The sequence below is a fragment of the Schistocerca serialis genome, chromosome 11 (genome assembly GCF_023864345.2).
Source record: "Schistocerca serialis cubense isolate TAMUIC-IGC-003099 chromosome 11, iqSchSeri2.2, whole genome shotgun sequence".
Classification (NCBI taxonomy): Eukaryota; Metazoa; Arthropoda; class Insecta; order Orthoptera; family Acrididae; genus Schistocerca; species Schistocerca serialis.
Window position 1 is genome coordinate 181,273,951 of NC_064648.1, and position 27,623 is coordinate 181,301,573.

The 27,623-nt window shown below is 43.0% G+C and overlaps 1 protein-coding gene across 1 annotated transcript in view; it reads left to right on the plus strand.

The window, feature by feature from the left end:
- The window catches only part of LOC126426618 (uncharacterized), a 94,953-nt gene extending 81,051 nt beyond the window's left edge, over nucleotides 1-13,902 (plus strand). The window contains exon 5 of the mRNA XM_050088508.1: nucleotides 13,744-13,902. Within this exon, the coding sequence (XP_049944465.1) occupies nucleotides 13,744-13,902 (159 nt within the window). The remainder of the gene's footprint in view (nucleotides 1-13,743) is intronic.
- Nucleotides 13,903-27,623: the final 13,721 nt, after the last annotated feature.

Genomic DNA, 27,623 nt, shown 5'->3' on the forward strand with positions numbered 1-27,623 from the left:
CATGTATCAACCTTCAGTTACCACGCTTCTAGTGCTAATTATATGTGTAATTACCTTTCTTTTTCAGTTACTATAGTAATTGTCCTTAGGACTGGCGACCGTAATTTCCCCCAAATCTCAAATATCTAATTACCGCTAGTTAATTATTAACGTAACGGCCGCACATTTACTTTCTTCATTACCTTTACCCCTTTTCAAAATTAATTTCCACCAGTTTCATTTGCATTTTTCCTTTCATTTAGATGTAACCCTTTCCTCCCTCTTTACCGATAGATTAACTTCGGTGACGATTGCTTTTCCCAAATTTCCATTAGGTACACGCGGTTTTATTTTTCACTGTCATTAAGGTCGATAAGTGAGGGGGGAGGTTACAGGTGGAGGGCTTGTCTAAAATGAGATGTGGGTCAGTCTTGATCAAAACAGCATCCTTTGCCCAGTCATGGGAGTTACTTGCTTGCAACAAGCTGGGGGATGTTTCTGTAACTATCATGCCCCATAAGAGCACAAATATGGTCCAGGGTATCGTATTTCACAGAGACCTTCTTTTGCAGTCTGCCGATGAGTTGCGCGCCAATTTAGAGCGGCGAGGTGTACTATTCATCCGGCATGTCCACCGGGGTCTGAAGGATAATCAGGTTGCCTCCGGTGCCTTCATCTTGCCCTTTGAGGGTGGTAACATTGCCCGAGAAGGTCAAGGTGATGGTCTGCCAGTGTGATGTAAAGCCCTATATCCCTCCCCTGATGTGGTGCTGGAAGTTTGGCCTTATGTCTTCCCGCTGTACTTCCAGCGTCACATGCTGAGATGCTGATGCCCATGACATCCCAATATTCCATATGCCATGCCTCCCATCTGTGTCAACTGTGTAGAGCACCATTCGCCTTGCTTACCTGACTGCAGGATTCTCCAGAAAGAAATGAAAATCATGGAGTACAAGACCCTGGACACACTGACCTACACTGAGGCTAAGAGAAAATCTTAACGTCTGCATGTTATGCGTATGACATCATCTTTTGCCGCTGCTACAACAGTTCTGGCACTATCAGCTCCGCCAACCCATGTCACCTCTCAAAGCTGGAAGACTACACCTGCCCCTTGGTGGAGGGCATTTCCCTCCCTGTTGCTCCTGCACCACCTACTTCGGGAGAAACAGCCCCTCAACCATCGGGTACGTCCGACCCCACTTCTAAGCCGGAGAAGCATAAGTCTTCTTTGGCTTCTCTCACTAGGAAGGGTCACTCCCTTGCCAGGTTTCTTCTAGTGGGAAAGACGAGACCCCCCCAGTGGCTGAAGAGCCCAGAAGCAGCTGGTCATAGGGCTTCACGCTCATCCTCAGTCCCAGGGACTGAGCCAGTGAAGTCCTCCCAACCAGGGAAACCCAAGGAGCAGTGAGAGAAATCCAAAAAGAAAACCCCTAAGACCAAGGAAATTGCAGTGGCACCCACACCACAGCTACCTACAAGCTCTGTGGCTGAGGATAGGGTGGAGATTTTGGCGTCCGCTGAGGACCTAGATCTCTCCAGACCCTCAGACACAATCAATATAGATTGCTCAGGCAGTAAATTGGTGGCAGCAGGTGACCCTGAGGCGTAAACTGCCTCATTGAATGTTTCATGTCTTCCCAGTCTCACAATGTCATCCTCCAGTGGAATTGCGGCTCATCCTCCAGTGGAATTGCGGCAGTTTTTTCCACCGCCTGGCTGAGCTATGGCAACTGTTAAGCTTTACACCTGCTATCTGTATTGCCCTCCAGGGAACATGGTTCCCAGCAATGTGGACCCCTGCCCTCCATGGCTATAAGGGGTGTTACAGGAACCGTAGAGACTATTACAGTGTGTCAGGTGGAGTTTGCGTTTATGTCCTAAACTCTGTCTGTAGTGGACATGTGCCCCTTGAAACCCCTCTTGAAGCTGTTTCTGTCAGAATAAGGACAGCGCAGGAAATAACTGTCTGCAATGTATATCTTCCTCCAGATTGGGCAGTACCCCTGAATGTATTAGCTACACTGATTGATCAACTCCCTAATCCTTTCCTACTTCTGGGAGATTACTAGCCGAGGCAGAGATGTCGACACTTTACTGTCATAATTCGACCTCTGCCTCTTAAATGCAGGGGCCGCCACACATTTCAGTGTGGCTTATGGTAGTTACTCGACCATTGATTTATCAATTTGCAGCCCAGGACTTCTCCCATCTATCCACTGGAGAACACATGACAACCTGTGTGGTAGTGACCACTTCCCCATCTTCCTGTCACTGCCCCAGCATCAGGCACACGGACACCTGCCCAGGTGGGCTTTGAACACGGCAGACTGGGGAACTTTCACGTCTGCTGTCACCGGTGACTCTGCCCCACATGGTAACATCGATGTGATGGTTGAGCAGGTGACTAGCACAATCATTTCTGCAGCAGAAAACACTATCCCTCACTCTTTAGGGTGTCCGAGGCATAAGGCAATCCCTTGATGGTCGCCAGAAGTCGCTGAAGCAATTAAGGAGCGTCGCCGAGCTCTACAGCTGCATAAGCGGTACCCCTTTTTTGGAGCACCTCAAAGCATTTAAATGGCTCTGTGCCTGTTTTCGCTACTTTATCAAACAATGGATGAAGGAGTGTTGGGAGTGATACGTCTCCACCATTCGGTGCCATGCATCACCTTCTCAAGGCTGGGCAAAGATCAAATGTCGTTTCGGGTACCAAGCCTCAACAGCTGGCCCCGGTGTTACCATAAATGGCGGATTATGTACCAACACAAACGCAATTGCTGACCACTTTGCGTGAGGCTCTGCGTCGGAGAATTATCCCCCACCCTTTCGCACATTGTTGGAAGGGCATGTCCTCTCATTCACTGCATGCTGCAGTGAATTGTATAACGTCCCATTTACAGAGTGGGAGCTCCTCAGTGCCCTTGCACTTTCCCCCGACACAGCTCCTGGGCCTGATTGCATCCACAGCCAGATGATTAAACATCTCTCATCTGACTACAAGCGACATCTTCTCGTCATCTTCAACCAGATCTGGTGCGATGGTGTCTTTCCATTATAAAGTGGAGAGAGCACCATCATTCCGGTGCCCAAACCCTGTAAAAACCCGCTTGGTGTAGATAGCTATCAGCCCGTCAGCCTCACCAACATTCTTTGTAAGCTGCCGGACCTTATGTTATGTTGGTGGTTGGGTTGGGTCCTGGAGTCACATGGCTTGCTGGCTCCATGTCAGGTTGGATTCCGCCAGAGTCACTCTACCACTGATAATCTTGTGTCCATTGAGTCTCCCATTCGAACAGCCTTTTCCAGATGCCAACACCTGATTTCAGTCTTTTTTGACTTCCGTGAAGCATACGACATGACTTGGCGACATCATATCCTTGCCATAGTGTATGAGTGGAGTCTCCGGGGACCACTCCCGATTTTTATCCAAAACTTCCTGTCCCTTCGTACTTTCCGTGTCCAAGTTGGTGACTGCCATAGTTCCATACATATCCAGGAGAATGGAGCCCTGTAGGGCTCTGTATTGAGTGTATCTCTATTTTTAGTGGCCATTAACAGTCTAGCAGCAGCTGTTGGGCCCTCTGTCTCACCTTCTCTGTATGCAGACATCTGCATTTTGTACTGCTGCTCCAGTACTATTGTTGCTTAGCGGTGCCTGCCCAAATTGACTATTGGAGTGTGGTTTATGGTTCGGCAGCGCCTTCAGCATTTCATTTACTCAACCCTGTGCACCACTGTGGGCTTTGATTAGCGACAGGAGCTTTCAGGATGAGTCTGGTGACCAGCGTACTGGTGGAGGCTGGTGTCCCTCCACTGCAGATCAGATGTGTGCAACTGCTTTCCAGTTATGCAGCATACATTCATAGTTCTCCTGAGCATCCGAATTACCATCTCCTTTTCCCGCATGCAGCAGTCCATTTCCTGCATTGGCGGCCCAGTTTGGGGCTAGCGATTGCAATTCGCGTGCGGTCCCTTCTCTCCGCACTAGAGTCCTTTCCTTTACCACCTCTACTTGCGGTCCATTCACGTACTATGGTGTACGCCTCGGCCGCAGCTTCGCCTGGACCTTTTACATGGCCCTAAGGACACTGTTAACCCTGCAGCTCTCCGCTGTCACTTCCTCTTGATTCTTGACGCGCTCCGGGGCTCTGAAGTGGTTTACACCAACAGCTCAATGGATGATAGTCATGTAGGCTTCGCATATGTTCATGGAGGACATATTGAGCAGCACTCCTTGCCAGTTGGCTGCAATGTTTTCACTGCAGAGCTGGCGGCCATATCTTGTGCTCTTGAGTACATTCGCACATGCCCTGGTGAGTCATTTCTCCTGTTTACTGTCTCATTGAGCAGCGTACGAGCTATCGACCAGTGCTACCCTTGCTACCCTCTGGTAGCATCCATTCAGGAGTCCATCTATGCCCTGGAACAGTCCCGCCATCCTGTAGTGTTTGTGTGGACCCCAGGATACATTGGAATCCCCGGCAATGAACTTGCCGACAGTCTGGCCAAACAGGTGACGTGAAAACCGCTTCTGGAGATAGGCGTCTCCGAAGCTGACCTGCATTCTGTCTTACACCCTGTGGTGTTTTCCGGCTTTGGGACATGGAATGGTATAACAGCATGCACAACAAACTACGTGTCATTAAGGAGACTATGAATATGTGGAAGTCTTCCATGCAGGCCTCTCACAGGGAATCAGTTGTCCTCTGCCTGCTCCGCATTGGCCATACATGGCTAACACCTGGATACCTACTTCGTCGCAAGGACCCACCTTAGTGTTGCTGTGGCTCCCAAATGACAGTCGTCCACCTCTTGCTGGGCTGTCCACTTTTAGCCGCTCTATGGCAGACTTTTAACTTCTAGCCACGAGAGTGGGTTTTATACTTCTATGTAGGTTTTAGCGCATGTCCTTTGTCATCTGTGTCCTCCAACCTAGTGCTTTTAGGATGGAGATTTTAATATGTTGCAGAGTGGCTGGCTGTCCCTTTTTATTCTCTTGGTTGGCCAGCCACTGTAATCTGCTTTCATGCTTTACTCTCTTCTGTTTCTAGTATCTCTCTGTTGTTTTTGTGTCCTCTTTTGTTCTGTTTACTGTTCATTGCCTTCGCTTCGTTCTTGTGGCTTTTCCTTTATTATCGTTTTGTGTTATATGTTTCATCTGTTTTATTCTCACACTCGTGGCAATGTTTTATTAGAAACAAGGGACCAATGAACTCATAGTTTGGTTCCTTCTTCCACCTTTAAACAAACCAACCAACCAAATCCTGGCACCACATGAAGCTACTGGAAGAGCCAAATGTGTAGCAGTGATGTATCATGCAGTAATTCAATTTCTTCAATAGTAAAAATGTCAGACCTGTGTCACGCTGAGTCGGATGACTTGCTTAGCTCTCTGGATTGGGTCCCCTAATCGTGTGGTATGGTACTGTGGCATGGGGATTCCAGGGTCTACCAAAACCGCAGATATGTACTGCGGACAACCGGAAAATTACTGCGGACAACCGGAAAATTACTGCGGACAACCGGAAAATTACTTACACAACCTCTTGAAGTGCTGATTAAATGTTTATGACTACTCTTCATATATCTCCACTTTTGTTTTTGTGATTGTGGAGGTGGAGTCACCTTGTAAAAGCCCTCTTCACCTTTTGGGTAGTTCCACACAACCATGAAATCACGTATGTGTAGCAGCCACCACACATTCACTAGATACAAAATGTGTGATCCAGTTATTGGATATGCACTGTGTTCCAGCATTATGAAACACCTCACAGAAAACGAACTATTGACACATGGCACAGATTCAGGAAATATCATTCTCGCAAAAAACAACCAGTTTAGTATTTGCACAAAATAATGAGTGCTATTAACAGTGAATCTCAGATTTGTTCCAGGCTTCTAGACTTTCAGAATGCTTTTGATGGTGTCCTATGCAAGCAGTTTTAAACAAATTGTGTGCATATGGAGTATCTTCAGCGTTGTGTGACTGAATTTGTGATTTCCTGTTGGAAACATCACAGATTGTAGTAACTGACAGGAAGTAATCAAGTGAGCCGTTTAGTGATATCTTGAGTTCCCCAAGGAACTGTTATAGGTCCTGTGTTGTTCACAATTTATGAGGGAATCTGAGCAGCCTTCTTAGATTGTTTGCAGATGGTGGAGGTGGTGGTGGTGGTGGTGATTACCATTTAGACAAGATATCAGCAGAATGAGATTTTCACTCTGCAGCAGAGTGTGCACTGATACGAAACTTCCTGGCAGATTAAAACTGTGTGCCAGACTGAGACTCGAACTCGAGACCTTTGCCTTTCGTGGGCAAGTGCTCTACCATCTGAGCTGCCCAAACACGACTCACACCCCATCCTCACAGCTTTACTTCTGCCAGTACCTCGTCGCCTGCCTTCCAAACTTTACAGAAGCTCTCCTGTGAACCACACATAACTATCACTCCTAAAAGAAAGGATATAGCCCTAGTGGAGACATGGCTTAGCCACAGCCTGAGGGAAGTTTCCAAAAAATGGTTCAAATGGCTCTGAGCACTATGGGACTCAACTGCTGAGGTCATTAGTCCCCTAGAACTTAGAACTAGTTAAACCTAACTAACCTAAGGACATCACAAACATCCATGCCCGAGGCAGGATTCGAACCTGCGACCGTAGCGGGCTTGCGGTTCCAGACTGCAGCGCCTTTAACCGCACGGCCACTTCGGCCGGCTGGAAGTTTCCAGAATGAGATTTTCACTCTGCAGTGGAGTGCACGCTGAAATGAAACTTCCTGGCAGATTAAAACTGTGTGCCAGACCGAGACTTGAACTTGGGACCTTTGCCTTTCTTTCAGGAGTGCTAGTTCTGCATGGGTCGCAGGAGAGCATCTGTGAAGTTTGTAAGGTAGGAGACGAAGTACTGGCAGAGGTAAAGCTGTGAGGACGGGGTGTGAGTTGTGCTTGGGCAGCTCAGATGGTAGAGCACTTGCCCACAAAAGCAAAGGTTCCGAGTTCGAGTCTGGGTCCGGCACACAGTTTTAATCTGCCAGGAAGTCTTAAGATACCAGCATGCTGCAGAAAGTCGCAAGTAATCTTAAACAATAAAAAAGAGTGGTGCTCCACATGATTACCGAAAAAAAAATCAGTTTAATCTTGGTTGCACTATAAACAAAACAAATTTGTATGCTGTAGATTCAACAGAATATCACAGGATTACAATTACAAAAAGCTTAAATTCAAACCATCACATAGAAAATGTTGCAGGGAATACAAACCAAAGACTGTTTTGCAGGAAAAGCGCTTGGAAGGTGCAACAAATCTTCTACAAAGATTGCCTATACTAAAATTTTCTGCCCTCTTCTAGAGTACTGTGATGTGATATGGGATTCTTGCCAGATTGGATTGACATAGGAGATCGAAAAGTTCATAGAAGGCAGCTTGTTTTGTTTATTGTGAAAAGGGAGAAAGTGTCAAGGATGTGAGAAGGAAGTTAAGGTGAATGTAATTAACATAAAGGTGTCTGTCATTGAAGAGAGGTCTTTTATCAAAATTTCAGTTACTAACTTTTCTCCAGTGACTGCTAAAATATTTTGTTGATGTACACACACTGCAAACCTCTGTGAGGTATGTGGCGGAGAGTACTTGCCATTGTACCAGTTGGTAGTCCTTTCAGTTCCATTCACTTTTGGACTGCAGCAAGCATGCTTAAATACCATTTGTGTGCTGCAGTTCATCTAGTCTTGTCTTCACAGTCCATACAGGAGTCATTCATAGTGGGGTGTAGTATATTTCTAGAAGTATCACTGGAAGATTATTCGTTAAACTGTGTAAGTAGGCTCTCACAGGATAGTTTGCACCTACATTCAAGAGTCTCCTGTCCAGTTTTTCAGCATCTGTCATGCTATCCCATCAGTCCACCAGAGCTGTGACCACTTATGCTGCTCTTCTTTGTGTACATTCAAAGTCCTCTCTTAGTCTTGTTTGGCATGGGTACTACACGCTTGAGCAATATTCTAGGATGGAATGCACAAATATTTCATAAGAAATCTCCTGATTGCATTTTCCAAGTATTGTACGACTGAACAAAAGTTTGTCCGGTGACTGATCCTGTGTGATCCTTCCAATTCATATTAATACAAATTGTTACATCCAGATATTTGTATGAGTGTACTGATTCCAGCTGTGACTTTTTGATGTTGTAGTCATTAGCTACATCAGGTTGGTTCATTTTAAATAGGGGTGAAGTGACCAAACTATGTCATCAGTCCCTTAGGTACATCATTTTTTCATTTTGTGAAGTGCAAAATTTTACTTTCTTGAACATTTACTGCAGTTTGCCAATCTTTGTATCAGTTCGAAATCCTTTCATTATGTTACTGACTATCTGTGCAGCTCTTTGAGGTATAGGTTGACAAAATATAAATTGCAGTCATTTATAGATTAATCTAGACTATGCCACAGTGATATAGTCCTTAACACAACGCACACTATTTCAGCGAGACAACTGCTCGTAATCTTCAGGAGCTTACTGACATGTCACTGCAGTACCTCTGGTAGATTTTTATTTAATGATCAATGAGCTACGAGCTGCTGTCACCCATCCCAATGCAGTTTTTTTTTTTTTTTTTTTTTTTTTTTGCTTGGTATCTTGTTTTAGGGCTTACCTCTCGTGGGGAGCTTATCAGTAGAGCTTAGCCATTTTTGCTCTTTGTTAGTACAAAATGGGTACTCAGATGAACAGATTCATAATGTATTTCAACCTGCAGACACTAAGCCTCAAGAACCGTCAGAAGAAATAGAGAACTCCAAGAGGATGGTTTTTCTGCTCTATGTTGGTGATGTTTCCTTTATGACCAGCAACCTGTTCAAAAAATATCAAATCATACATTGGCTGGATGTGTCACTCTGTAAAGATAGATACACTGAACATAGACATCACACCATATTTGGTCAGCCTGAAAAGTCTGCAGTTGCAGAACACTGTTTTGACATTGGTCATAGCATGAACTACAGAGAGACAAAGATCTCCATCACTGAAGAAGCAATTGAAAATGTATAACTATTACCTGGTTAATAGAGACACAAGATTTCAACTCAGCAAAGCATGGGAACCAGCATTGGCATCACTAAGGCATCTGGGCTGCAGACTAACAAATTCGAGTCAACACGGATGGGGAATTGGGGTGGACACTCATCCTGTCTCCACATTGGGCCGCTATTTGCAGCTGCACTTTTCCCATGTTGTGCATGTGGCCTATGTGTCCAGCAAGGGGTTCGTGATGTCATTGTGCTCTTGCTTGCTGTGAAGACATTATGGCCCCCATCTCTTGGGGCCTGCACTTTTCTAATGAGCCAGCACATATTTAGCAAACCACTGTAGCATCATGTCATTAAGCAGCTGAAATGATTAGCAGCTGTCTCATTGAAATATTGGCAGCTGTCAAAACATTTTATAATGTGATGCCCATAAACCAATGAGGCAGTTATCTCCATTATTATATAGATTGTTCAGACTATCTGAATCACTTTAATAATGATCATTTCTGACCTGGATAGCAGACAATCTTCAGATATAAGTTGGGAAAAGGAAAAATGAATCATGGAAAAACAAATATTACAAGAGAATAGCACTGTAAATAATACTGGTTGTGGTATCACAAATAACATGAAACTGTCATAAACTCGTACATACCCAGTGCCGTAAGGTGCAGTTTGTGAGTAGTGTTGAAAGTGTAACATGAAACTACACTACTGGCCATTAAAATTGCTACACCAAGAAGAAATGCAGATGATAAACGGGTATTCATTGGACAAATATATTATATTATAACTGACATGTGATTACATTTTTACGCAATTTGGGTGCATAGATCCTGAGAAATCAGTATCCAAAACAACCACCTCTGGCCATAATAATGGCTTTGATACACCTGGGCATTGAGTCAAACATAGCTTGGATGGTGTGTACAGGTACAGCTGCCCATGCAGCTTCAACACAATACCACAGTTCATCATGAGTAGTGACCGGCGTATTGTGATGAGCCAGTTGCTCGGCCACCTTTGACCAGATGTTTTCAATTGGTGAGAGATCTGGAGAATGTGGTGGCCAGGGCAGCAGTCGAACATTTTCTGTATCCAGAAAGGCCCGTACAGGAGTTGACCGTGCAGTTCAGTGACCAGCATTGGATGTGTCCTCTTTACAGACTTGGGATTTGACTTCTGCTCCGATTTCTCCTGCAGTTTCATCTGTTACATTTGGAAGAATTTGTGTCAGAAACATGCTTAACTCCATCAGCAGCTGGTACACTGAGGAGAAAATAAACCAACTGAAAGAATTCAGTCCTAAAAAGAATGCGCTTGATCACTATTTAATGAATTTGTTACAAGATGCAAACCACGACTTCATCAAATTTGTAAAGAAACTGTTATAGATCTCTGAAGGAAATTCTGCAGTTGAGAAACTTTCTGTTAACAAAAAAGTTTTTGTTAGAAACATAGAAGATAGAATTTTTGCAGAAAGAAACATTTTAAAATGCAATGCCATAAAATTGTTAGGTGATTTGTTCAATAGTCAGAAACAAATGAATGTGGACATTACTAAATCAGTTATACTAGTTAGGAAAAATGCTTCGTAAATAAAGAGTGCAAATCTTTAAAAAAAGAAATCTGATGAAGTGGCTGATCTTAAAAGGAGACAGTTCAAGAAATTAAACAACTGAAAGATAAAACAAAATGATTACAATAGTTGCTGAAGTTTTTGATGTTGTAACGTTGTAATGAAGTTTTTAAGGGACTTAAAACTAAATCTTTTACTGTGAAATTTAAAACTTGATATAAATTTTGTACTTTCATAACAGTTATCGTGCCTTAATGAAAATTGCAAGTTTTCATTACATTACTATATTAACACCATTGTAATGGTAAATATATCTGAAAGTAGCCATATTGTGACCTAGGTAAGAATTGAACATTTTTATAGCATTTCATTAATAGTATACTACAAGTCATATGTTATTCATGTTGATATACAGTTCAAATGATATAATAATTATTAGTTCAGCTTTCATTTCAACTTGCTTCAGGGTTCATTAAAAATTTTTTTGTCATTATTTCATACACATATTTAGACTCATGAATTAAGCTAAACAGTTAGTTGAAAAGTCATCAGTTTGATCCTTTGAAAGTTGGTGGTCACCCAGTAAAGACATTTCATTCTTGGCACATGACAATCTATCATGGCCATGGCAAGTTCAAAAGGTGTGGTGATGGTACCAGTTGCGTTTGTAGCCTACAATACAAGAAAGGTAGCCTATAGAACAACACTGAGACAAAAGATTGGTAGTTCTTGAGGAGTGGTAAAGGAAGGAAGATCAGAATTTAATGTCCTGTCAACAGCAGTCATTAGAGATGGATGACAAGCTCAAAGTACAAAGTAGAAGGAAATCAGGCATGTACTTTTCAAAGGAATTTGCCTAGAGTGATTTATGGAAATAATGTAAAATTGGAAGTATAGATGATAGAAGGGGATTTCAGCCATCATTCTCCTGAAAGTGAGTCCATTTAGGAGTGGTGTAGAGCGCCCCACTGCATGCTGAGAATTTCAGATTTGAAACTTCCTTGCAGATTAAAACTGTGCGCTGGACTGAGACTCGAACTCGGGACCTTTGCCTTTCACTGGCAAGTGCTCTACCAACTAAGCTACCCAAGCATGACTCACGCCCCGTCCTCACAGCCTTACTTCTGCCTGTACCTCGTCTCCTACTTTCCGAACTTTACTGAAGCTCTTCTTTGAACCTTGCAAGACTAGCACTCCTGAAAGAAAGGATATTGCGGAGACGTGACTTAGCCACAGCCTAGGGGATGTTGCCAGCCTAGAGAAGTTTTGATATGTAAGCACAACAATTCAGAGATGGATATATTTGGTTCGTAGCATTTTTCCGTAAGTCATAAGTAACACATTCTCCTGTACTATTTGCGATAGTCTGCCAATGCTGGGGTAACTTTTCGATTCTGCTTCTGTATAAATTATGTGGTTTTGAGGCGAAGAACTCTTCAAGCCATGCATGAAGCACTGTTTCATCTGGAAAGGAAGTTCCTTGAGGGCTGTTTCATAGAAAGTAGAGAAGGCAAGAATCTGAGGTCGCATGATCAGGTAAGTAAGGTGTATGTAGAATGACTTCCCAGCTCAACTTTTGTATAGTGCTATTTGTCAGTCTAGAGGAATGCCACTGGGCATTACTTCACTCTGTCTTCCTGGTCATTGTTCTTGGATTGTGTGTGCGAGACATCTCAGATGCTGACAATAAATGTTAGCAACTATGATTACACTTCAGGTTAACATTTATAGTACACCACACCATTGCTGTTCCATGAGATGGATAACATTATCTTCTGTGGATGTGCTCAGCTCTCTGTATGGGAAATTGCTGCTTTTTTTGGTCTTAACCATTCCTTTTTTCCTTATGTTAGCATAAAGAAACCATTTCTCATCACCAGTAATGATACAGGAATAGGAATGCTCAGTGTTGTTTATGAGGCAATTGATGATGAGCAAGCAGAGCTGCACCTGTGGCCACCAGCTGATTTTTGTGATTTTGATGTGGAGCATGTGGTACGCATACAACTTATTTTTTAACCTTACCCATTCTATGCAATTGTTACATGATGAAGAAATGGTCACAGTTCATCATGTTTGCAACTTTTTGAGTACACTGATGTTATCATTGTAGATTAATGCATTTAAGTGATCTCCATCAACCCTGAAGCTCTTTCTGAAGATGAAGTGTCACTAATGTCAAAACAATTTTCCTTAAAATGAGAAAACCATTTTATTGCCATGCTCTGTCTAATGGTATTATCCCCATACAAGGCACAAATGTAATGTTTCTATCTGCACCCACTGTTGTCATCCCTCTAATGAACTCCAACAGAAGAATATGTCAAGACTTGTTTCAATTTCTCAAGATGACACTCCATTTTCTACCATCCACAGTTCCACTTACTACCTCCAAATGACAAAATGTCAATATTTAAACTCAAATAGCAACCTGGATAACAACATGCAAAACAAAAATGTTATGAACTTATGCGCCAGCCTAAAAAATCGAGCAGCATTAGTACATTCATAATGTAGCAAGTATGAAAATGATTGTGTCTTCATGTGTTATCCCCAGCAAAATTAAAATCAAGGCCTAATATTGTAGGTGCTGTCCCATACTCCCAAGACTTTGAATATCACAAATACAAATGATGAGAAACTTAATTTTTTAGCTATTTTCTTTGGGTGTTTGGTTCAGTGCAAAATAATGTTACCTGGATAGAAGGACAAACAAAGAAGAGTTGGAAATGACGCAATAGTATAAAATTGTTGGGAAATGAGAATCACATTCCTGAACACATTTGCACTAGAACTGTAGCGTGAGAATGTATTAACTTGATAAACACACTTAGGTGACATCATGAAACATTGAGGACAAGTTGTTCTTGTAAAATGTGAGTGCATGGATAAAGTACAGTAACGCTGTAACTGGAGGCAAACTGTCAGGTTAGCACTATGCTGTGTTGAAGAAAGAACTGTTTGGTTCTCCATAAAGGGTGAAATCATGGGCATGTCTGTAGATTGAATAGCAGCTCAGCAAATTATATTTTCTTAATTTTTTTCTGCTTAAGAATCTCTTAAAAATTGGGTGATATTCATAAAAAATTAATATTGGGAGGCATGTCATATGTGCAGAAGTGTACATACAGTTTTGACTGAGTTGTTGTTTTCTGTTTTTCAGTTTCTTGAGGATCCACAGGAAACATCCTGCTCCACTGATTTTATCAAGGAGGATCCGGAACTAAATTTGGAAGATGATGAAAATGAGACAATTGTAAGCATTCATATCTCTGGTTTATTTCATGTAGACCAAGGAAAAAATTTTTGGTTAATTGTTTAATGTAATGGATGCATTGCAGTGGAATAGGTACGGATTCTTAATCTTCTGGAAGTGATTGCTACTAATAATTTCCCAGTATTGTACAATTCCACTTGAATTGGATTATTATCTGTTACTTGCTGACTCTTCTGAATAGAAACTGAACAGAATTTGTAAAAATATATGTTATCTTTATAGCAAACATTTTGTATAATGCATTTGTGTGATGGATGTATTAGTTTCACAGTTAGTAGAAGTGTAAATTCTGTAGTGTGGGTCATAAGTGAAATATTTATCCCTTCAGTAACTTCTGATTAATACAGTGCAGAAGAATACATTCAGCTTTTTTGTTATCTTTTCAGTGAAGTATTAATCTTCCTGAGTTTGTGCCAAGAATTTTCAAGAGTGGGGAAGCTATTAAACATGATGATATTTGTATGTGATGGATCCCCATTGATACATTGGTCTTTAATGTCTCTACTTATTTGGTATTTGTTGTTTTACTTATAGATTTGTGGATCACAGGAAATGTCTCAGAGCTAGACTTCCAGTGAGGGATCCTATGCAGGTAAAGAAGTGTATGATGTCACCATTGAAGTCCTGATTGAACCAAATCGGAAAAAATATCTTCTTGCCACACCCTGTGTCCTAGATAATGTCTTGTGCGAAGCTTAAATTTGTAGTTCATAACCTAAAATTGTGTGATATTAATGTTGTCTACCTTGCATAAGAGAAAGCAGATGGCCAGGTTTATGAACTACTTAGCAGAAGGAAACTAAACTAAGATTATATAATATAAAAAGCAGGACTGCAGGAGGTTAGTTACAGGGTCCACTCCTGTTCTCAGTGTTCGCAAACTAACTTCCCATGGATGTGAAGGACTTTTCAAACACAGAAATGATTGTGTGGGCATACTAGTCAAAGGGCCAGACTTCATCATGTTAGGGACAGCCTATATGGTATATAAAGATGGATTGAGGTAGCTAATTCACAGCTCATAGTCAAAGTCATACTGTCACAAAGATTTATATTATGCCCTTTTCAGCAAGCAAAGAGATGTATTGGAATGAGAAGTTGACATAAATCTCCATACATTAAATAAAACAGTGCTACTAATGCTGCACAAAAAGTGTGTTATGGAACTAAAACTCCAGTCATAGTTGATGGTGACATGCAAATGAGAAACTTGACCAACATGGAAGACCCTAGGGAGATAGGGAGACGTGAGGTGTAGCTGTAGTTGACATTGGAGAAGTGGTTGAATTGTAGCTGGTGAACATTTATTGTGAAAACATGAGTCTGCTAGAGTTCAATGCACTGGTCTCCATATGCAGCTCTGGAGATTTCGAGTTCTCACAGTGTGACACTATGTGCCACATTGCACATAGAGGGAAAGGTGGAGTATTGTCTGCATAAATTATTGCCCCTGATGCAAACGTGCAGAATGGAGCACTGCTGGTTGTGTGACCTGGCAAACCTTGTCACCTGGATCGCAGCTGCAGTCACTAATGGATACCCTCACATTATTTTGAAAGTACATAATGTTATTTAAATAGTGTGGCAGTTGAGAGAATCTAGAGATAGGGTCTGTGACAATGACAATGATCCTGAGCAGCGCATGCAGAGATGTCAGTGAATGTTGTAACTCTGGTGCCAGCTACATTAATTGCAGACTTTATTGACTTAAGAGATTTATAAGTGAAATTTTCTGTCTTTTGTAATTCCAAAGAGTAGGGCTGACTGCTGATATTGGCATGTGGTCACTGAGGTTTTTTTTTTTTCTTAATCGTAGAATTGTGAATTTTACTTGCAAATTGCATGTGAAGATGGATCATTAAATATAGGTATTTGTATTTGTACTTCTCAGAAATGTAATTTATGTTGACCACCATGCATCTCTCCTGAAAATGTGAACGAACCGTTTCCTACATCACATTTGCTTTTCCCACATTAAGCATTTGTTGGGTGTCATTTTGTGTGTACACGGGGAATATTATTATTTTCTATGGTATTTTGTGATTTTGTATATTGTAATGGATGTTTTATGCGAAGGCAGCCTTAATGAAGAAGCTTGTGGTAAAAGAAACTCCTCATTATCTAGTGAATGAAATGAAGAGGTTAGATATTGGGATCAAGAAGTGCATTGACTTAAGTGAGTTTTGCTCAGTATTGGGAAGTTGTTCAAATTTCTCAGAAGCTTTGGAGGTATTGTGGAAAATGCATATGCACTACTAGTTGAAAGTACCTGTCTCACATTCAAGTTGCAACTGCTAGACATGATGATGGGCACTACTATCTGAAAGTATGTGACACACACACAAATTCAAACAGCTAAATGTGATGATAGGCATACATGGTGTTACTCAAAAGATGGAATGTGGAGGTTAGTTTGTAAGGGCACATGGTTTGAAGAATGAAAGAAAAGCCTTAAAATTTTTGTACTTTTGAATTACTGATTATGAATGTACAAGTCTGTGCCATTTACTTGTACAGTAGGATTTAGTTGCCTCAGTTAACTGTCATGTTTGGTCTTGTATAGGAATTTGTTCAGATATGGTGACTGGAAAAAATTTGATTCCTGGGTGTTTTGATGAAGGTGGGAAAAATCTCCATTTGGAAGTGTTTGATTATCATAAGGGAAAAGTGTATGGCAGAAATTTGTTTTTGTAGGAGCAGCCATTTCTGGGAGAGAATCCAATGAATGTTTATGAATGCAGTTGAGGAGAATGATGCAGTTTCTTTGCAGTGTCTAATCGAAGGACATCTCGAGTATGGGACTGTTCGATTTTTGGAGAAAACGGGAAGTAATGAGGATGAAGGGGAAAGGAAGTTTCAGGCACTTGAAATTGAACATAACTGTTAGTTTCAGAATAAGGTGGTAGTACTGTGGAGTGATATTGGTAAGAAACAAAGTTTTGTGGTGAGGTAAGAGAGCTTGTTTCACAGAGTTGTTCAGGTGAATATATATGGAGTAAAAAGGGGATTGGGCATGGGCATATTTTTTATTCTTCTGTACAGCAAGTTGTGGAACTTCATATTATATGTGTGGAGAATTGGGATGTGGATTTGCCAGAGGGGATGGAGAAGAGAATTTAGTTTCCAGGAGGTATCATAAACCCAAACCAAAATTAATACTTTAGGGTTAAAGGAGACCACTCACCAAAAAGAAATGTTAAGTTGTCGATAAGTAAACAGAAAAGGAAACTAGCTAGCTTTTGGAGCTATCCTCTGGCAAGTTATAGTAAAATACACAAACACATACTTGCACACTTGCATACATACATCTATGCCTCTACATGGAGCTGGCTGGATTGACAATGCCATTTAAATTTTGCATCAGATGGACTGGTTGTGGTGGGGGTGGTGTTGTGTGGGTTATGTAGTGGGGAGGGGGGCAGGTGGTAGGCAGGGAAGTGACTGGAAGTGGGTGGCTTGAAGGGAGTTGGCCAGTTTGCCAGTAGGAATGGGGGAATTGGAAGCAGCACATGCTGAAGGTGACTTGGGGCATGAATTGGGAGGTGGTGACAGGACAGAGGAAGGGAGGACAGTTGGGTGGTAGTTGCAGGGACAGTGGGATACCTGAGATTAAGGCCAAGGTAATTATGGGAGCAGACTGTGTGTTGTAACGATAACCACCATCTGTAGTTCAGAGGAACTGGTGATGGAGGGAAGAATCCAGAAGACTTGGATTGTGAAGCAGAAACTGAAATTGAGCATGTTGATAGTCATACCAACATAAAAGGCTACACAGTATTTGCAGCAGAGTTTATGTGTGATACGGTTGCTTTTACAGGTGCCCTAGCCTCTGATTAGGTAATATAAGCCTGTGATGGAACTGGATTAGGAAGTGCTGGGTGTTGGGATTGTGCAGGTCTTGCACCTTGGTCTGTCACAGGAATGTGATCACTGTGGCAAGGAGTTGAAAGTTGCATAGGGATGGACTAGGATGTCGTGCAAGTTAGTTGGATGGTGGAACTACTTAAGAAGGGGTGGGCATGACCTTGAGTACTAAGTCCCTCATTTTAGGGCAAGTTGAGAGATAATCAGGGCCCTAACAAAGGACGTGGTTCATTTTTTCCAGTCTAAGCTGATATTGGGTGATGGGTGTGCTCCCTGCCGCCATTGGATAAGCAGCTGCCAGCAGAAAGTCATATACTCCTAGCTCACTTATTTGTTACATAGTTTAAATCTTAATTTCTTTGCGTGTTTTTGGTACTTGCATTGTTTAATTCATAAATTTCTGGCGTATTATAGTATTTGAGAGTTGTAGCATCGCATTTTAGTTCCTGAATATTGTAAAATCGCGTAGTCTCCTTCCGCCGCCAAGCAGTGTGTCAGCAGTGCGCAAGTAGCAGCATTACTGCATTTAGTAGGCAATCTTGTATTTTAATAACCATTTAAATTTTGTGTTGATTTGTTTGTGATCTCTGTAGATTAGTTCAGACGTTCTTTGCACAACAGTTTTTGCCATGGATAGGGACTGCAACTGCTGTGTTCGGATGCAGGCTGAGTTGGCATCCCTTCGCTCCCAGCTTCAGGCAGTGTTGGCTTCGTTCACACAGCTTGAGGCTGTTGCCAATGGGCATCACTGTGGGGGTCTGGATGGGGGGTTTGTCGGGGACGGTCAGCTCATTCCATGCATCCCCCGATCGGACTAGGACTGTGGCTGTCCGGAATACTGCCCACATTGAGGCTGATCCCTCACCTGTGGTAGAGTGGGAGGTCATCTTGAGGTATGGCAGGGGGCGAAAGACTTTCCGGAGGGCTGAACGGAAGGCCTCTCCAGTTTGTCAGACGAACCGGTTTTGGGCTCTGTCTCAGGCTGATACTGATCTTCGGCCAGACATGGCTGCTTGTCCTGTTCCAGAGGTTGCCCCTCAGTCTGCAAGATCCGGGCGGTTGCAGAAGGTGGGCTTACTGGTAGTTGGGAGCTCCAACTTCAGGCGCATAATGGGGCCCCTTAGGGATATGGCAGCAAGAGAGGGGAAGAAAACCAATGTGCACTCTGTGTGCATACCGAGGGAGTCATTCCAGATGCGGAAAGGGTCCTTCCGGATGCCATGAAGGGTACAGGGTGCACCCATCTGCAGGTGGTCGCTCGTGTCGGCACCAATGATGTGTGTCGCTATGGATTGGAGGAAATCCTCTCTGGCTTCCGGCGGCTATCTGGTTTGGTGAAGACTGCCAGTCTCACTAGCAGAATGAAAGCAGAGCTCACCATCTGCAGCATCGTCGACAGGACTGGCTGCGGACCTTTGGTACAGAGCCGAGTGGAGGGTCTGAATCAGAGGCTGAGACGGTTCTGCGATCGTGTGGGCTGCAGATTCCTTGACTTGCACCGTAGGGGGGTGGGGTTTTGGGTTCCGTTGGATAGGTCAGGAGTCCACTACACTCAGCAAGCGGCTACACAGGTAGCAGGAGTTGTGTGGCATGGACTGGGTGGTTTTTTTAGGTTAGATGGCCTCAGGCAAGTACAGAAAGTGCAACAGCCTCAAAGGGTGCGGGGCAAAGTCAGGACATGCGGGGACCAAGCAGCAATCAGTATTGTAATTGTAAACTGTCGAAGCTGCATTGGTAAAATACCGGAACTTCAAGCGCTGATAGAAAGCACCGAAGCTGAAATCGTTATAGGTACAGAAAGCTGGCTGAAACCAGAGATAAATTCTGCCGAAATTTTTACAGAGGCACAGACTGTGTTTAGAAAGGATAGATTGCATGCGACCGGTGGTGGAGTGTTTGTTGCTGTTAGTAGGAGTTTATCCTGTAGTGAAGTAGAAGTGGATAGTTCCTGTGAATTATTATGGGTGGAGGTTACACTCAACAACCGAGCTAGGTTAATAATTGGCTCCTTTTACCGGCCCTCCGACTCAGCAGCATTAGTGGCAGAACAACTGAGAGAAAATATGGAATACATTTCACATAAATTTTCTCAGCATGTTATAGTCTTAGGTGGAGATTTCAATTTACCAGATATAGACTGGGACACTCAAATGTTTACAGAGCATCGAGAGACATTATACTGAGTGCACTATCCGAAAATTACCTCGAGCAATTAAACAGAGAACCGACTCGTGGAGATAACATCTTGGACGTACTGATAACAAACAGACCCGAGCTTTTCGACTTTGTAAGTGCAGAACAGGGAATCAGTGATCATAAGTTTGCAGCATCCCTGAATATGGAAGTTAATAGGAATATAAAAAAAGGGAGGAAGGTTTATCTGTTTAGCAAGAGTAATAGAAGGCAGATTTCAGACTACCTAACAGATCAAAACGAAAATTTCTGTTCCGACACTGACAATGTTGAGTGTTTATGGAAAAAGTTCAAGGCAATTGTAAAACGTGTTTTAGACAGGTATGTGCTGCGTAAAACTGTGAGGGATGGGAAAAACCTACTGTCGTTCAACAACAAAGTTAGGAAACTACTGCGAAAGCAAAGAGAGCTTCACTCCAAGTTTAAACGCAGCCAAAACCTCTCAGACAAACAGAAGCTAAAGGATGTCAAAGTTAGCGTAAGGAGGGCTATGCGTGAAGCATTCAGTGAATTCGAAAGTAAAATTCTATGTACCGACTTGACAGAAAATCATAGGAAGTTCTGGTCTTACGTTAAATCAGTAAGTGGCTTGAAACAGCATATCCAGACACTGCGGGATGATGATTGCATTGAAACAGAGTATGACATGCGTAAAGCTGAAATACTAAACACCTTTTTCCAAAGGTGTTTCACAGAGGAAGACCGCACTGCATTTCCTTCTCTAAATCCTCGCACAAACGAAAAAATGGCTGACATCAAAATAAATGTCCAAGGAATAGAAAAGCAACTGGAATCACTCAACAGAGGAAAGTCCACTGGACCTGATGGGATACCAATTCGATTCTACACAGAGTACGCGAAAGAACTTGCCCCCCTTCTAACAGCCGTGTACCGCAAGTCTCTAGAGGAACGGAAGGTTCCAAATGATTGGAAAAGAGCACAGGTAGTTCCAGTCTTCAAGAAGGGTCATCGAGCAGATGCGCAAAACTATAGACCTATATCTCTCACGTCGATCTGTTGTAGAATTTTAGAACATGTTTTTTGCTTGAGTATCATGTCATTTTTGGAAACCGAGAATCCACTCTGTAGGAATCAACATGGATTCCGGAAACAGCGATCGTGTGAGACCCAACTCGCTTTATTTGTTCATGAGACCCAGAAAATATTAGATACAGGCTCCCAGGTAGATGCTATTTTCCTTGACTTCCGGAAGGCGTTCGATACAGTTCCACACTGTCGCCTGATAAACAAAGTAAGAGCCTACGGAATATCAGACCAGCTGTGTGGCTGGATTGAAGAATTTTTAGCAAACAGAACACAGCATGTTGTTCTCAATGGAGAGACGTCTACAGACCTTAAAGTAACCTCTGGCATGCCACAGGGGAGTGTTATGGGACCATTGCTTTTCACAATATACACTCCTGGAAATTGAAATAAGAACCCCGTGAATTCATTGTCGCAGGAAGGGGAAACTTTATTGACATATTCCTGGGGTCAGATACATCACATGATCACACTGACAGAACCACAGGCACATTGACACAAGCAACAGAGCATGCACAATGTCGGCATGAGTACAGTGTATATCCACCTTTCGCAGCAATGCAGGCTGCTATTCTCCCATGGAGACGATTGTAGAGATGCTGGATGTAGTCCTGTGGAACGGCTTGCCATGCCATTTCCACCTCAGTTGGACCAGCGTTCGTGCTGGACGTGCAGACCGCGTGAGACGATGCTTCATCCAGTCCCAAACATGCTCAATGGGGGACAGATCCGGAGATCTTGCTGGCCAGGGTAGTTGACTTACACCTTCTAGAGCACGTTGGGTGGCACGGGATACATGCGGACGTGCATTGTCCTGTTGGAACAGCAAGTTCCCTTGCCGGTCTAGGAATGGTAGAACGATGGGTTCGATGACGGTTTGGATGTACCGTGCACTATTCAGTGTCCCCTCGACGATCACCAGTGGTGTACGGCCAGTGTAGGAGATCGCTCCCCACACCATGATGCCGGGTGTTGGCCCTGTGTGCCTCGGTCGTATGCAGTCCTGATTGTGGCGCTCACCTGCACGGCGCCAAACACGCATACGACCATCATTGGCACCAAGGCAGAAGCGACTCTCATCGCTGAAGACGACACGTCTCCATTCGACCCTCCATTCACGCCTGTCGCGACACCACTGGAGGCGGGCTGCACGATGTTGGGGCGTGAGTGGAAGACGGCCTAACGGTGTGCGGGACCGTAGCCCAGCTTCATGGAGACGGTTGCGAATGGTCCTCGCCGATACCCCAGGAGCAACAGTGTCCCTAATTTGCTGGGAAGTGGCGGTGAGGTCCCCTACGGCACTGCGTAGGATCCTACGGTCTTGGCGTGCATCCGTGCGTCGCTGCGGTCCGGTCCCAGGTCGACGGGCACGTGCACCTTCCGCTGACCACTGGCGACAACATCGATGTACTGTGGAGACCTCACGCCCCACGTGTTGAGCAATTCGGCGGTACGTCCACCCGGCCTCCTGCATGCCCACTATACGCCCTCGCTCAAAGTCCATCAACTGCACATACGGTTCACGTCCACGCTGTCGCGGCATGCTACCAGTGTTAAAGACTGCGATGGAGCTCCTTATGCCACGGCAAACTGGCTGACACTGACGGCGGCGGTGCACAAATGCTGCGCAGCTAGCGCCATTCGACGGCCAACACCGCGGTTCCTGATGTGTCCGCTGTGCCGTGCGTGTGATCATTGCTTGTACAGCCCTCTCGCAGTGTCCGGAGCAAGTATGGTGGGTCTGACACACCGGTGTCAATGTGTTCTTTTTTCCATTTCCAGGAGTGTATATAAATGACCTAGTAGATAGTGTCGGAAGTTCCATGCGGCTTTTCGTGGATGATGCTGTAGTATACAGAGAAGTTGCAGCATTAGAAAATTGTAGCGAAATGCAGGAAGATCTGCAGCGGATAGGCACTTGGTGCAGGGAGTGTCAACTGACCCTTAACATAGACAAATGTAATGTATTGCGAATACATAGAAAGATGGATCCTTTATTGTATGATTATATGATAGCGGAACAAACACTGGTAGCAGTTACTTCTGTAAAATATCTGGGAGTTTGCGTGCGGAACAATTTGAAGTGGAATGATCATATAAAATTCATTGTTGGTAAGGTGAGTACCAGGTTGAGATTCATTGGGAGAGTCCTTAGAAAATGTAGTCCATCAACAAAGGAGGTGGCTTACAAAACACTTGTTCGACCTGTACATGAGTATAGCTCATCAGTGTGGGTTCTGTACGAGATCGGGCTGACGGAGGAGACAGAGAAAATCCAAAGAAGAGCGGCGCATTTCGTCACAGGGTTATTTGGTAACCATGATAGCGTTACGGAGATGTTTAGCAAACTCAAGTGGCAGACTCTGCAAGAGAGGCGCTCTGCATCGCAGTGTAGCTTGCTCACCAGATTTTGAGAGGGTGCGTTTCTGGATGAGGTATCGAATATATTGCTTGCCCCTACTTATACCTCCCAAGGAGATCACGAATGTAAAATTAGAGAGATTCGAGCCCGCACAGAGGCTTTCAGACAGTCGTTCTTCCCGTGAACCATACGCGACTGGAACAGAAAAGGGAGGTAATGACAGTGGCACGTAAAGTGCCCTCCGCCACACACCGTTGGGTGGCTTGTGGAGTATAAATGTAGATGTAGATGTAGATGTAGATGAGGGGGGAGTTCCTTCTTGAGGGTGGTGGGAGTATTGGGGCTGTTGAGAGTATATAGTGAGAGATATAGCATGGGAAATCTGTTTGTGGACTAGGTTTTTGGTTATTGCCTGTCTCCACATTTGTCAAGCGAGGTATTGTCACAGCAGATATGTCATCCACAGATGGGTATGCTGTATTTTTTGGCGTGGACACATTGTCTGTGTTGTCTGTAGTTAATCAGAATATTTATACTCAAGACTGTAAGTTCCACTCAACTCTTAACATTTGGATTAAGTGGGTTCTGACTCTGCCAGTAGATATACAGTTTATAAATTTACCATGTAAATATACATTAATATTTAGTTTTAAGCATTAGATAAAATGTACCAGAATAGTGTGAGAGGAGTAGTGATACTTTTCATAGTGTCTTCTTTTCCCCTAATTTACATGCAGACATATCACATATACAAGGGTGTGCTGAAAAATAATGCTTCCTTGTGTTAAGTGTTTGATGAAATTAGTTTCACAATGCTTTCATAATGATGGGTGATAATGTCTTTAATATCAAGTTCATAAGGAATTTTGTATTTTCTCAAAAAACTTCATTCCCTAAGTGGGAGGGGGGAGGGGTGTGTTATGGACGAGTAAATATCAGATGAGTCCTAACTTCTTGCTGTTGACTGATGGAATTAAAGATAACTTATGAAAGAAATTAGTTTCTTACACTGTATGTAATTCAGAAAATTAAAGATACCAAATAGGACATGAGAAGCACCTGCACAATATTAGAATGAATATATGCTAAAGATTCTGTGAATTACATCTACAACAGGCATTTCCACTTACCAGCAGTAGCTTGTTCTCAGATGCCACAGACTTCTGCCTTGCCAATCTTCTTTTGACAGTCTCTCCTTTCCATGACTTTGGCTATAGTCCCCTCCACATAGCTTTCAGCTCCTCCCTGGCAGAGACACACTGAGCAAGCACAGCAGCCATAGTCATTCCTGTGTCTGTTAGGTCCATTCCATCTCAGTGCTTGAGCATTACTCTGTGCCATATGTCAGAATTATCTCCACCACAGCACGTTGTGCTACTTTCTTCACTCATCTGGTTATGTGGTGACTCCAAAAGATACCATTTAGCAATTTAATATCTATCCTTGCTTGACTGACCCTGTGAGATATGTCCAGTTCACACTGACCAGTCTTATTTATTACTGAACCCAGATGCTTAAACACTTCCACATTTCACACCTGACCAGACTCAAAATCCAATTCTAACCTTTCCCATTTCCGGCAAGAAGATATTGTTTTATCCATATTGTCTGTTAGTCCCCATTATTTATAAGCATCCATTAACTTTCTAATTTGATACATGGCATCATTCTTATCCAGAATCATAAGTGCTTGATTGTTGGCAAACAGTACTGCATGTAAATGTTGATTGTGTACCGCCACATCCAAACTTCTGCACTGTCTGTTGCAATAATCCTGAATAGCTTTTAAATACAATTTAATTGAAATTGGCGACATAGAACACCTTTGTCTTAATCCTTTACTTGTTTGAAACTTTCCAGTATCGTTATCACCAACCTTCACAACTGCGTTGCTTTGGTGGTAAATGCTTTCTATCAACTCTAATAATGCACTGTTTTCTAATGCTGCCTATAGTAACTTCCTTGCCACATGAATGTAGGTCTTCTCTAAATCAGTTTTGATTACAAATGTATCTTTAAAAGTACATATAAATGAAGACTCCATGAAATAGTTCTCATTAAAAACTCTAGTTCCCTGTGAGACACCGTTGGTTGTGCACGAAGCTTATGCAAATTCTTCTAGTTGTGATACAGTATTTGGCATTCTACAAAACTGAAACTATACATAAATTGGACAGTTTGTGTATTTAATGTTTTTCAATTTCCCCCCCCCCCCCCCCCCCTGTGAACCATGGACCTTGCCGTTGGTGGGTAAGCTTGCGTGCCTCAGCGATACAGATAGCCGTACCGTAGGTGCAACCACAACGGAGGGGTATCTGTTGAGAGGCCAGACAAACGTGTGGTTCCTGAAGAGGGGCAGCAGCCTTTTCAGTAGTTGCAAGGGCAACAGCCTGGATGATTGACTGATCTGGCCTTGTAACAATGACCAAAACGGCCTTGCTGTGCTGGTACTGCGAACGGCTGAAAGCAAGGGGAAACTACAGCCGTAATTTTTCCCGAGGGCATGCAGCTTTACTGTATGATTACATGATGATGGCGTCCTCTTGGGTAAAATATTCCGGAGGTAAAATAGTCCCCCATTCGGATCTCCGGGTGGGGACTACTCAAGAGGATGTCGTTATCAGGAGAAAGAAAACTGGCGTTCTACGGATCGGAGCGTGGAATGTCAGATCCCTTAATCGGGCAGGTAGGTTAGAAAATTTAAAAAGGGAAATGGATAGGTTGAAGTTAGATATAGTGGGAATTAGTGAAGTTCGGTGGCAGGAGGAACAAGACTTCTGGTCAGGTGACTACAGGGTTATAAACACAAAATCAAATAGGGGTAATGCAGGTGTAGGTTTAATAATGAATAGGAAAATAGGAATGCGGGTAAGCTACTACAAACAGCATAGTGAACGCATTATTGTGGCCAAGATAGATACGAAGCCCACGCCTACTACAGTAGTACAAGTTTATATGCCAACTAGCTCTGCAGATGACGAAGAAATTGAAGAAATGTATGATGAAATAAAAGAAATTATTCAGATTGTGAAGGGAGACGAAAATTTAATAGTCATGGGTGACTGGAATTCGAGTGTAGGAAAAGGGAGAGAAGGAAACATAGTAGGTGAATATGGATTGGGGGACAGAAATGAAAGAGGAAGCCGCCTGGTCGAATTTTGCACAGAGCACAACATAATCATAACTAACACTTGGTTTAAGAATCATGAAAGAAGGTTGTATACATGGAAGAACCCTAGAGATACTAAAAGGTATCAGATAGATTATATAATGGTAAGACAGAGATTTAGAAACCAGGTTTTAAATTGTAAGACATTTCCAGGGGCAGATGTGGACTCTGACCACAATCTATTGGTTATGACCTGTAGATTAAAACTGAAGAAACTGCAAAAAGGTGGGAATTTAAGGAGATGGGACCTGGATAAACTAAAAGAACCAGAGGTTGTACAGAGATTCAGGGAGAGCATAAGGGAGCAATTGACAGGAATGGGGGAAATAAATACAGTAGAAGAAGAATGGGTAGCTTTGAGGGATGAAGTAGTGAAGGCAGCAGAAGATCAAGTAGGTAAAAAGACGAGGGCTAGTAGAAATCCTTGGGTAACAGAAGAAATATTGAATTTAATTGATGAAAGGAGAAAATATAAAAATGCAGTAAGTGAAGCAGGCAAAAAGGAATACAAACGTCTCAAAAATGAGATCGACAGGAAGTGCAAAATGGCTAAGCAGGGATGGCTAGAGGACAAATGTAAGGATGTAGAGGCCTATCTCACTAGGGGTAAGATAGATACCGCCTACAGGAAAATTAAAGAGACCTTTGGAGAAAAGAGGACCACTTGTATGAATATCAAGAGCTCAGATGGAAACCCAGTTCTAAGCAAAGAAGGGAAAGCAGAAAGGTGGAAGGAGTATATAGGGGGTCTATACAAGGGCGATATACTTGAGGACAATATTATGGAAATGGAAGAGGATGTAGATGAAGATGAAATGGGAGATATGATACTGCGTGAAGAGTTTGACAGAGCACTGAAAGACCTGAGTCGAAACAAGGCCCCCGGAGTAGACAATATTCCATTGGAATTACTGACGGCCGTGGGAGAGCCAGTCCCGACAAAACTCTACCATCTGGTGAGCAAGATGTATGAAACAGGCGAAATACCCTCAGACTTCAAGAAGAATGTAATAATTCCAATCCCAAAGAAAGCAGGTGTTGACAGATGTGAAAATTACCGAACTATCAGCTTAATAAGTCACAGCTGCAAAATACTAACACGAATTCTGTACAGACAAATGGAAAAACTAGTAG